Source organism: Mesoplodon mirus (genome assembly GCF_964341445.2).
Source record: "Mesoplodon mirus genome assembly, chromosome: 9".
Classification (NCBI taxonomy): domain Eukaryota; kingdom Metazoa; phylum Chordata; class Mammalia; order Artiodactyla; family Ziphiidae; genus Mesoplodon; species Mesoplodon mirus.
Genome location: NC_138985.1, coordinates 73,759,059 through 73,772,484, shown reverse-complemented (window position 1 = coordinate 73,772,484; position 13,426 = coordinate 73,759,059). Strand labels below are relative to the sequence as shown.

At 34.9% G+C, this 13,426-nt stretch overlaps 1 protein-coding gene across 2 annotated transcripts in view; it reads right to left on the bottom strand.

The window, feature by feature from the left end:
- Positions 1-13,426, bottom strand: part of SEPTIN7 (septin 7) — a gene marked incomplete at its 5' end in the record, with an annotated part of 111,079 nt that overhangs the window by 64,233 nt on the left and 33,420 nt on the right. The window contains 2 exons of one of the 2 annotated variants that reach the window (XM_082632807.1): positions 8,488-8,590; positions 9,352-9,390. In XM_082632807.1, the coding sequence (XP_082488933.1) occupies positions 8,488-8,590; positions 9,352-9,375 (127 nt within the window). Of the gene's footprint in view, positions 1-8,487; positions 8,591-9,351; positions 9,391-13,426 lie in introns of those variants that run through there. The other variant, XM_082632808.1, reaches the window with a different exon arrangement.

The window sequence follows — 13,426 nt, the reverse complement described above, 5'->3', positions numbered from 1 at the left end:
TGCCTTAGATTAAAGAAGATTTAGAGAAACTGCCTCTTAAGGATCAAGAAAGAGCAGTCTGCCAAACCAAGAGGAAAACCACACAATAATCTCCTGTGTGAAAATTCTATTTCTATCTGTAAAGAAGTTGCTCCCTTTATTACCTAGTCTTTAAAGTCCTAAGCACCTTTCTTTGCATACAGTGCCCAGTCTTTTTAGACTATGTAACCTTCTCATATTTGTACCTAAGTCTAGCTAATTAAAATCAACAAATGTTTCCTAACTTTTCAGTCCACCTTCACAATGAATCTTGAGAGTATATTCAATATCAAGAGGACAATTTTCTTATGGCAAAAGAATATCAGCATTCTCACCCTCTCTTCCTTAATTTAGCCCACATACTATGGAGTTCATCTGAGGGCTCTCAGAAAGGCTGTTAAAGGGTGGCTGTGTTTTTTAACATTAGAGTATTTTAAATGGTCTATTTTCAAAGATAGAATATGAATGAAAAGCAAAAATAGATTAAAAATTATAATTTAAGGATTAACCTATATATATTTTAAAAATCACACTGAATGACTTTTTTCTTAAGCCTACTAAATGAAACTGGGATATTATCACATTAATGATTCATGATGTAGTTAACTTGCACACTTTTGTCCTCTTCTACTATTCCCTTATAGTGTCTTCATCTATCTTTACATTCTCCCCTCAAGCATCTACAAACAGTTACAGCATACATGAAATGGAATATCCTCACCTTCAAATATGCCATAAATCTCCTAAAATTCAGGCAAAATATACTTTCCCTTTTAAAAAAATATTTAGTAGCACAAACTTTTTTTTTTGGCACCTGACTTCCTTTACTTAGCATAGTGATTTCAAATTTTACCCATGTTGCAGCATGCATCAGTACTTGATTCCTTTTTATTGCTGTTCAGAGCAGTGCAAACTTTTAAGAAAACAGTTTGCCAATATATGTCAAGAGCCACAAAATATTCAAACACTTTGCTATAGTAATCCTACTTCAGGGATTATAAACAAACAATGATACTGACCTCTACTCCCAATACATACACAAATAATGTGTGTTAAAAGATCTTTATCGCCATGTCATTTTTAACAAGTTAAAAACAAACTTAATGTTCATTAGTGGAGAAATAAATTACAAGAACTATGATATATTCAGTCACAAATTAGAATGCAATGTAGTCATTAAACATCACAGTTAAAACACTGACCAAAGTTTCCATTATCTAAAATTTTTACTGCAGCATTATTAAGAAATTAAACACACAAATCATTCAAATGTCAAACGAGAGGCTAAAATTTGAGATAGCCACAGTTGGAAATATGCAGCTGTCAAAAAAAGTAAAATATTGAGGATAAATATAGCAAAATGTTAATGATAATTATCTCTTGCTAAGTCATTTTTATTTATTTTTTAGTATTTCTTAATTTTCATGCATTTCAAGTATTATTAAGGAAAAGCCTCCTTTTCAGAGACGCGCATTTTCCCTGATGCCCTAAACAGATCCCACCATGTTTACTTCCTTCCTAGAAAACAATACAATCTGTAATTATTTTATATACTGTTTACTTACTTGCCTATCTCCCTAAATAAACAAACTCCAGTAATCTTCCCAAACAAGTAACAACATAATTACTGTAACTTATAACTGTACTCATGTAATGTAGTATTTATATAGGAAGAACTACAGAATGAACTAAACCGAAGGTTGAGAAAGAGAACCAACCAAACACATGTATCTTTGAAATTAAAGCTTGTAATAAATGGTTTTGGGAGGATTAATTAACCATTTAAAAAATAAGGTAAGGGATGACTTCCCGGTGGTCCAGTGGATAAGACTCAGCACTCCCAATGCAGAGGGCCTGGGTTCGATCCCTGGTCAGGAAACTAGATCCCGCATGCATGCCCCAACTAAGAGTCCTCTTGCTGCAACTAAGAAGTCCACATGCCACAACTCAAGATAAGATCCCACATGCCACAACGAAGATCCTGCATGCCGCAACTAAGAGCCGGCGCAGCCTAATAAATAAAAAAATGTTTAACAACTTTATTGGAGTATAATTGCTTTATAATGGTGTGTTAGTTTCTGCTGTATAACAAAGTGAATCAGCTATACATATACATACATCCCCATATCTCCTCCCTCTTGCCTCTCCCTCCCACCCTCCCTATCCCACCCCTCTAGGTAGACACAAAGCACCGAGCTGATCTCCCTGTGCTATGCAGCTGCTTCCCACTAGCTATCTATTTTACATTTGATAGTGTATATATATGTCCATGCCACTCTCTCACTTTGTCCCAGCTTACCCTTCCCCCTCCCCGTGTCCTCAAGTCCATTCTCTATGTCTGCGTCTTTATTCCTGCCCTGCCCCTAGGTTCTTCAGAACGATTTTTTTTTTTTTACATTCCAAATATATGTATTAGCATATGGTACTTGTTTTTCTCTTTCTGACTTACTTCACTCTGTGGGACAGTCTCTAGGTCCATCCACCTCGCTACAAATAACTCAATAAATATTTTTTTTAAATAATAAAATAAGGTAAACTAAACATCAGAGTCCTGTCTCATATCTCACATCAAAAAAATCCACATGGATTTAAATTTCAAAATAAAAAAATTAAACCTTAGTCTATATACCTAAATACAGTGGAATCCCTAACAAGCTTGAATCAAGCAGGCAGACATCAAGGACAAAAGCCATAAGAAAAAAGACTACACGGACAATATAAAAATCAAGTTAATATGAAACATGACACAGAAAAAATCGTGGAAAAAAGTGTCAATACTGAACAACAACAATAATAATAACCTTAGAGTATCTATATATCATTAAGGAAAAAAGGAACATAGTTTTTAAAATTAAAGTAGAATATATGGTTTATAAAACCAAAGATAAATACAAATGATTTAAAAATAAGTTAACCAGCAACAATACTATACAGATGAAAATAAGATACCAATTTTTAGGCATTAAATTGGCAAAGAAACACTATAATATCCACTGTTGGCAATATGCTGTCAACACCTGGTTAGTGTGCAAAATGGTACACAACCTATCTTAGGGCAATTTGGTATTATGTATTAAAACCCTTTAAACAATGCATAAACATTCAAACACGTAGCAATTCAAACTTCCAAAGCTTTATCCTAAAGAAGTAAATAAAAATGCAAGGACAGATATAACTACAACCATGTTTATTTGTAACTATACTGATGTTGGACAACATGGCAAATTTTGGTATACCCAACCTACACAAGCCAATAAAGTCTACAACTCGACCATAACTAAGTTATCAAAGACTGTCTAACATCAAAAAAATGATCATAATCTACTGCTAAATTTTATAAGGCAATCACAGAACATTACAGATACATACAAACAAGAATACTGTATGTTTCTATGCTTAAGAGTTACCACTGGATGACAGATTTTGGTAATATTTTCATTTCACTTTTCTGCGTTTTCTAATTTCTACAATGAAACACAATTACATTACAAAAGCACTTTTAAAAATATACAGATGAAAAACCTAGAAGGAATCCAAAAATTTTAAATAGTAGGTATGTGATTTTTCCCCCTAAATTCTCTCTGCTTTGACTAAATTACTTCTTTGAAATAAAATTCGTAAAACATAAATTTCACCATTTTAAAGTGTACAATTCAGTGGTTTTTCTATATTTACAATGTCGTGCAATCATCATTGGTTAAATTACTTTTATCACTAGAAGTAAAATAAAAATACAGAGCTCAGGGAAGAAAATTTTAAAATATTACTCAAAGTATTTCAAGTATCCAACATATCTTAACTGCAGGCTTAAACATAATTCCATTAAATGCCCAACAGCTTAGATACAAAATGGCCAATATTACTTTCAATTTCTTCAACTAACTCTGGATGTTATTATCAATACATCACTTCAAATACCAACAAAAAGGTAGGAGAAAATTATCTATGACTGTCATTGTATATCCTATCACTGACTAAATACCTCCTAAACTTTTACTAATAAGTCATACACAAAAACACATTATGATAGGGCTTCCCTGGTGGCGCAGTGGTTGAGAGTCCACCTGCCAATGCACGGGACACGGGTTCGTGCCCCGGTCCGGGAAGATCCCACATGCCGCGGAGCGGCTAGGCCCGTGAGCCATGGCTGCTGAGCCTGCGCGTCTGGAGCCTGTGCTCTGCAACAGGAGAGGCCACAACAGTAAAAGGCCCCACGTACCGCAAAAAAAAACCAAAAACGCATTATGATAAACTTTGAATCCCAAAAATGGCTAAACCACCATATTCTAAGCTCCCTTCCACCGAAAAAATACCAGAAATGCCAGCGCTACTAAAGACATTTGATATATGTCGAATACATTATGACAATAAAGAAAACCTCTGCTACAAAAATTTAGCAAAGCTTAATATTATAAAAATGATTGATCTGTGAATTTTATCTTCAAAGAACCCAAAATAATAGACTTAATGCCACTTGTTTTTCAAATTATTTTCTGGTCAGATAAAGCAATCTACAATCTTTCTGAGTTCTACCTCTTTGAAAGATTCTAGTAAAATCAAGATTTTACAATTAACATTTTATTCTCAGAGCAAAAATTAAGAAGCACACAAACGATTTTCAAATTCCAAGCCCGAATAGGTTTGACATTTGCTGAATTAGAGACCTAACTGTCTTCATTATTTGATATGTCTGACACTGGGTTTTAAAGTAAATTTTCAAATAAAGAGTCAAAATCAAGAATTCCAATCTTTTTATCCTGGAGGCAATGAATGTCTTCAAATTTTAGGCTAGCCTACCCTTCCAGCCTTATTTCCAACTATTATAAAGTTACCACTTTGGGGTCAGATCCTAAAATCAACATGCAGTGCAAATTAATATTGAACCGCCCCCCAATATATCATCCATAATGCACAATTACATATAAACTGATAACTTGTTTTTCTTCCTGTACTAAAACAGATACCTGTTTCTAAGAAGTAACTAGTTTATATTAAGGCACCTAGACTAACTCAGCAAGGTGAGATGCTCACACTATAAAAGTATGTGGAAGCTGAAAATGACTGGGGGAACAGAGAATTCACCTCTCCCACCATGCCTACCCTAGGACAGGTACTCATTCCAGTAGAATGGCAGAAAAAATTGCTTGCATTATTTTTCTCTAAAATTCTCATTCATTTCCTCTTTGTCTCTGTATGTCCCTCTGCCTCTTTTAATTTTTTTAGGGAAAACAATATCTAGTTGGAATCATACAAGTTCAAGGCATACTGGACGCACTCTACTGAACTCTGCACTATATCCAGTATTCCCAAATGAGCCTCTGCATAGTGCCTAAGAACACACCAGACTGAGAAACAGACTGGGTTTGGTTCTGGCATTTGCTAGCAGTGTGACCATGGGCAAGTAACCTAACATCTCCATGCTTCAGTTTCTTCATCTCTAAAAAGGAGATAACAATAATATAATACTTACATCATAGGGTTATTGTTAAGGACTATATGAGTTACATAATAAAGTATCAGTACTTTATGTACTTGAAATATTCCCTGGCACATAATAAGTTATGTAGGGGTTGGTTATTGTTTTCCCAACTGGACTGCCCGCTCAATGTCTATCCCAATTCTATTCTTCAAAAATCTGCCCTAATACCTCTTTCTCAAGTAAGGCAATAATAATTCCAACCAGGGAACCAGGGAAAAGCTCTCCTATACCTCTAAACATCTATGGCTCTTAATTTTTGTATGACTCTACTGACTTATATTTACTTACTAAAAACGTTACTTATCTTTTTATGTATACTTTACATTGTCATAAAAATTATTAGCTCCTTTAGGGAAGAAAATATGGGAAAAGAAATTATGTCTCTTTTATACAAAAAAGTCACTCAAGTAAATACTAAATATTGCTTATGGAGCAAGGTTACTGGATAAAGGTTTCCCAACAAAGGACAAAGAGATAAAGAAATCAACTGTTAAATATAGATTCTCAGTTTGTATCAATGTATAAGTCTCAAACCAAGAATTGTTATAAGAACCAAAGCTGCTCTGAGCATAAATCTCAAAAATGAGGACTTAGCTCATAAGGAATAGCTTGCAGTCTCTAAGTCAAGAATATTAAAGTATGGTAAGTCTTAGCTTTCTGTGATTTACAAACAATATTGTTAGATTTGGCCTAAAGTCTGAAAAACAATGTATTAAATATTTACTTACAAGGTGACTTTTTAAAGAATATTTATCTATTTACTTATATTTATTTTGGCTGCGCCGGGTCCTAGTTGTGGCATGCAGGATCTTTTTGGCTGCAGCATGCGGACTTCTTAGTCGCAGCATGCAAAGTTTTAGTCGCGACATGCGTGGGGGATCTAGTTCCCTGACAAGGGATTGAACCTGGACCCCTGCCTTGGGAGCGTGGAGTCTTACCCACTGGACCACCAGGGAAGTTCCAAAAGGTGACTTTTATGTGTTATACACTGCAACTATGTAGATGAAAAGATTTAGACCCTGCACTCAACAACTCTATACAAAGATAACTAATTAAACAGTAATGTTCAAGGTATAGTGGGGATAACAGAATAACAATATTAACACCCATTCTCCTTTATCCACAGTTGAAGTCTTATCAAAGAAGAGAAAAACAAAAGCTGTAGTTGACAAAAGGACTGACCAGAAAAACAAATCAGTTACATTCAGAGATTGTGTATTTACTCTAAAAATCAAGATCAGCTGGTTATTAACTATTTCATCTGGACAAATGTCACAGAGGTTTCAAACCAAATATCTGGCCTAGACCCCCAGATATTACTCTACTAAGTATATATTCAAGAAGTTATTCTTTAACTTTTAATATTAAAATTTTTTTGGAAATTGCTATGGTTCTCCTAATGCACCTAGGAAGTTTTCTACAATTTAAAAAATGATCTTATATTTGTCTACGGTTTGTCATTTAAGATCACTAACATTACATAGTAAAGGTAAGATGTAGTATTTCTTCACATAAAATGATTATGTTACCAATCTATGGAAGAAAAGGTATGTCCTGCATATTTTACCCACCTATTTAGACCCACACCTCTGGTCTACACCAGCCAGTCTGCAAGCTAGGTATACTATGCTTCTTACTCAACCAGAGACAGACAAGTTAACCAACTCTACCAAGTATCAAGTTTGCAGACTTTGTACCACCATGTTTTAACTATGAACTATTACAATGTAGATATTTCCAAACAGCCACAAACCTACCCTCAGGTAAAACACTCTGGTCAGTTGATAAAATATTCTTCCCTTCAATGAAGGGGTATTTCATACCTAATTCAATTAATCTAATTCAACACCAAAATAAAAATACCAGGAGTTGAATGTAATTAGCAAAATTTAATGCACAGTACATAAAGGTCCAGCATCAACTCAATTTTCTCTGTCATGGATAGTCAATCCACTATTCTGCCTTTTACCTTCATAAAACAAATAGAGAAATACAACAAAATTGCATCAAACTGAGGAGCTAGGTTATAAAGTCAGCCTATATGAGGTGAAAATATTATAAAGTCATTTAAGATTGTCATTTAAGATAACTAACCTTATACATGGTAAAGTGTTTTTGCATATATGATTATGTTACCAACCTACAGTCAAAATAACCCTTGACAATCTATTAAAATGGACTACAGGCAGGGAAAGGTGCTCACAGGATAAAACACACTCATGAGAAAAATGAGAGTGAACTAAAGAACAAGGAGAGTCATCATATTTCACTAATTCCAGGGCTTATACTTAATGAATGAATTCCCAGGGTAATCATTTGCATGATTATGATCCTCTACCCCATCCTTCTTTTTCAAATTCAGAGAACATATGTTTAAGTTAAACACTCATGTGATATGGCTTCACTACACTATATGAGCCAGAGAATAAAATTATTCTGGGGCTTCCCTGGTGGCACAGTGGTTGAGAGTCCGCCTGCTGATGCAGGGGACACGGGTTCTTGCCCAGGTCTGGGAAGATCCCACATGCTGCGGAGCAGCTAGGCCCGTGAGCCATGGCCGCTGAGCCTGCACGTTCAGAGCCTGTGCTCTGCAACGGGAGAGGCCACAACAGTGAGAGGCCCGCGTACCGCAAAAAAAAAAAAAAAAAATTATCCTGGAGTAATAAGTAACCACCAGATGCTATTTCCTTTTGTAGCATCATCAACTGAAGAGAACTTATCCAGCGTTCTATTCAACCACTACACCTCCCACCCCTCTTCTCAATTTTTACTGAGTTTCCAAAACTGTGCCATCTACAAGAAAGAGGCAAGAAAATACTGAAATCCTATTACACCATCAAGTTAAATTTTAAAATGTATTCGCATAACAAAAGAAAATATAACACATGATCCCTGTAGTTATTTGGGCTATTGTTTTCTCAAATCATTCAGAGTTCATTAATAGTTGCAAACATATCAAAACTCAATTTTAGTGAGAAATCATATCTTACCCACAACCATAAGTGTGAATTCAAACCCTCTCTTCACTGATTTTCTGTATACTTGATTCGGGAGATTTGCAAATCCCACATAGCCTTCAAGGTTCTTCTGTTGCTGAGAAAAGCAAAAGGAGTCCGGTTATTCATATATCAACAAATCACTTCTGTCACACATTTCAAATTCCCTTCATTAACCTATTTTTAGAAAACTATATAAACTATTATTCATGGTGAATCAAACTGATTTTACAGTGTTACCAATAAAAGTATTAGTTAATTGCAGAAATGGACAAAATGAATTGAGCACAAGTTGACTGACAATAGACAATTATAAAAACCCAAGGGACTAAAATAAAAATTAAAGAAACCTGCCTCAGAGCAAAGATTTCAATTTATAGTAAGTTACTAATAATAAGATTCTGACCAATCAACTAAAAAAAAAACAAAGGATTTTTCACAATAAAAATTCAAATCCCCTTAAAATTATATTAAGGACTCTTTTAATCATCCCCTTTGCTCATACTAATTACCAGAGGCAGGAGTTTCTTGAAATTTATCTTCTTCTTCATGAAATAAAATCAAAACGTGGAGTTTAAAATTTTACATCAACTCTTAAAAGCTCTCATGATCAATGTCAATCAGTAACATTATCTTTCAAGCTGTTATACTAGGTCCAATTATGTCACTTCAAGGTATTTACATGAGCCTGCTGCCTCTATCATCAGGAACATCAGATTTATCCAGATTTTAAAGTAAACTTCAATTCAGTTTTCTGTGTGGTTTTTGATTCTTTGATGAACTCAATACGTTTCATGAGTAATTCAAAGAAATCTACTTCTAAATTGGCATAGTAAATCAGTCTGATTTTCAACTTACCCATTGGTGAGAAACACTGTCCATAGTTCAGACCATCTGAGTGAGTAGTCTTACTGATTAATTTACTTAGGGGTAGGTCTTATTCATTCATTAAAATATAATGGCAAAATATTCCTAAGAGGTACACATTTTTCTTAAAGGTTTTTGCCACATTTAAATTCTCATCCAAAAAACTTATATGGGATCAAAGTACTAATTCAATACATTTGGATTTAACAAAGAACAGCAATCTGCATTCCTTACTAGCATCACATATGTAACTAAATATTCCATCCATAATATTTTTACCTTTTTAAAAATTCATATGAACTAATTTTTAAGACAAATATTGAGAAGATAAGTAAGCCAATTAAATTGAAAGGCTAATTTTAAATATACTAGTTAGGATACTGATGAGAATTTTTCAAGTCAAATATATGAAAGCCTACTACGTGCAGAGCTAAGAATATGCATTAAATTTAAGGCTTCCTTGGTTCATATTTCATCCAACTATAACTGAAATTTAACTTAGACCAGAAAAAAGCCTCTCTATAAATTATGTAGCATACTCACAGCTACTTTGTAAAGAACACATTCCCATCATTCCAGTGTTCCAGATTCCAACAGACAGATCCACAGAGGAACAGTAAACGAGGAATTCCAAGAATCATTCAGTCGAACAGGAGAGAGAAATCCATTGGAACATAGTAAAAGATAGAGGGAAAAAAATGAAAGTTACTTACATGTAACTCAACAAATTAGAGGTAAATTACAAATAAATTGAAGGCAGACTTTTTTCTACTCACTCAAGGTAATATTTTTTGTCGGATATAAGGCCCAGTGAATTTTAATCTATTTCAGCAGCTCTCCTGATCAAACACAGAATCAGTAGGCCTCCTATCTATCTTTTTTTTTTTTTTTTTCCGGTACGCGGGCCTCTCACGGCTGCGGCCTCTCCCTTCGCGGAGCACAGGCTCCAGACGCGCAGGCCCAGCGGCCATGGCCCACAGGCCCAGCCGCTCCGCAGCATGTGGGATCCTCCTGGACCGGGGCACGAACCCGTGTCCCCTGCATTGGCAGGCGGACTCTCAACCACTGCGCCACCAGGGAAGCCCTATCTTTTTATAAAGAACAATTACTATGCCCTGTACCTGAAGTCTTACAAGAAATGGTGAAAAAAGTGTAAAGTATGATGTTTCAAGAAGATATACAGGGACCAAATTTAAATCCCAAGAAGAAAAAAAATGTAAATTTCATACAATTTTGCTCTGTCAGTCACTGGATTAAAACAGTCCACTTCAGATAAATGCCAATGTTTTAGTTAAAATCTTTATACAGTGCTATATTTCAAGTAATTAAAATAAAGTTAAGAACTGGAAGAAATGCGAACTTGTAGATACAGGAGAGGGAAGGAAGCTAAAGATGGCAAGCAGTAACAAATGCAAAGATGAAGTAAATGTGACCTATAAAAACTGAAAGGCAAATAATATAGCATAGAGAAGAAAACAGACTATCCTTGGACAAAATGTCTTTAAAAAGGGTATGTCTTTATTCTATATTGAAGAAATCTATGAGTTATATCACAACCTAGAACAGATGATGATGATTATTCAAATGTCACCTTCAAAGAGAGGACTGCCCTGATCACCCTTATCTAAAATTACAACCCATTCCTCATCTCAGCACTCTGCTGCTTTATGTTTTTCTCTTTAGCTACCACCATTTAACATACATTTTACAAATCTTGTTTATTGTGATCTCCACCCACCCTACCTCCAACTAAAATGTAAACTCCATCATGGTACAGATTAAATGAATTACGTAAGTTGTGGCATCAAAAAGAGGAAGCCATCTGGGAGAGCTGAAGAAGTTTCAGAGAAAATATTTTAGGTTACATATTCAAGGAACCCACCATACAAAAGGTGTAAAAAAAACACCTCCATCTACCCCTGTGTCTTATTTATTGCTTTATCCTCAACTCCTACAACAGTCTTAGGCACAACTAGGAGACTGAATTAAGAAAAGGGAGAAAAGTATTCTAGGGCTAAGGAATGGGCCCTAAAGTGGGGATGAACTTGGTACTTTCAGGAACAAAAAGAAGGTACATGAACTACAATGAGGTGAAGTAGTGGACCAGGGGATAAGTGATAAAAAATGAGGTCAGGGAGGCAGGCAGGGGCCAGATCATGTGGTACCCAGCCAAAGTAAGAAATGTGGATGTTATTTTAGGCATGATAGGAAGCCACTGGAGGGTTTTACACAGGCAAGTGACCTGACCTGATTTGTGTTTTAAAGATAGCTCTTACTGCTAAGATAAGAAATGGAAATAAGAAAACTAGTAAGGAGCCTACTGTAGTCCGAGAGAGAAAGGGTATACTGAATTTAGATGGTATGGATGCAAAGAGAGATGAAGATTCAGAGTATGTTTTAAAAGAAGAATTGTCAGGACATCGCTGGTGGGTTACATGTGACTGGCAAAAGAAAAAGACACAAAAGATAAAGAGACAAAAGATAACTCCTAAGTACTTGGCTTGAACAACTCAATGGCTAGTGATATCTCCAGGGAAACAGGATACAAAGGGGAGGAAAAGAGTGGGCAGTGAGGGCCAAAATCACCAAAAATCAAAAATAGCTTTGAACATGTTAAGTGGAGGTGTATGTTACATATTCAAGAAGAGATGGCCGGTAGGCAGTTAAACATATGAATTCAGAAATTCCAGGGCTGGCTGGTGCTGAAAATATAGATTTAGGAAACATAAGCATATAGATAGTATTGGGAGAGGATGAGATTCCCAAAGAGAGATTATAGATAAAAGGGGGTCTAGACAGTGTCCTGGAGCACTCCAACATTGAGATGTTAGGCAGAGAAAGAATGAGAAAGATTGATCAGTCAGTGAGGAGAAAGGAAAACTAGGACTGGCTCAAGGTCACTCACTTGTGTTAAATGCTACTGAAAAGTCAAATGAAATACCAGAGATGTGAACATAAAATTTGGAAATAAGAAAATTACTGGTAGTTTTGCACAAAAGCAGTCTCAGTGAGGAAGAAGAGTGACTAGGTTGAGAGTAGATAATTCTCTGTACATAACTACTATAACATTTTAAATAATTTCATGTTTTACATTAATTTAAAATTAAACATATTACTTGTCAGTTTCCCAACACAACTTATTTCCAAGGAGAGAATCATGTCATATTCATCTCTACATTCCTAACAGAGTGCTGATACACAGGAGTTATTAAAAAAGATAAATGACAAAAATATACTTTCAGGAAAGTTTCTTCTGAGGAAGAAACTGTGTCTCAACACAAAAGACAGACTTAGGAAATACACCAATAATATAACACTGGTTGACTAAAACACACAGACTTTTCACATTTCATAAGAATCTTTCCTTACCCCAAATTCTAAAATCAACCACAGTCTATAATTCAGAAGACCTAAACTGATTCTTTTTCTGCACAAATATAATGTTCACAGTGCCAGTGTGAAATACAACCTCTGGATAAAGAAATGTTACTTACAGACCTGAGTGATATAACTGTGACATCTATAAGCATGCGAATGTAGATAAAAGTATAATCACCCAAAATACCTTTAGGTCTTAAGAGTATTACCTGATTTCAAACATCAGTTACATAAGAAGAAACAGTTATCAAATCATCTTTTCTAAAAGCATATGTTTACAAAATCTTTTGGTTACTATCCAAAAGGTATGCCAAATCTCTATGCCAAAATTCACATTTAAGAAAATCAAGCTACAATTCCACTGTTTGCTATTTCACTACCTGTGGAAAAATCAACTTAAATACAATATCCAGTAATTTCAGTGTTTAACTTATTTAAACTTACTTCTAGAAATCAATTATATTCAAAGAACAAGATGCCTCAAAAAGGTTTCAACTGACAGATTACTGGAACCCTTGAGATTTGTTTATATTTTCTTGCCATTTGTCCTTATTCCAAAGAATAAAGTTATCAAAATCTTGGCATGTGAAAATCCATTATCATTTTAAAGGTTTAAATATTAGTATCTATAAATATTAATATTTATAAATACATATTTTCCAAAGGAGAAAAGTAGCAACTTGTTTTG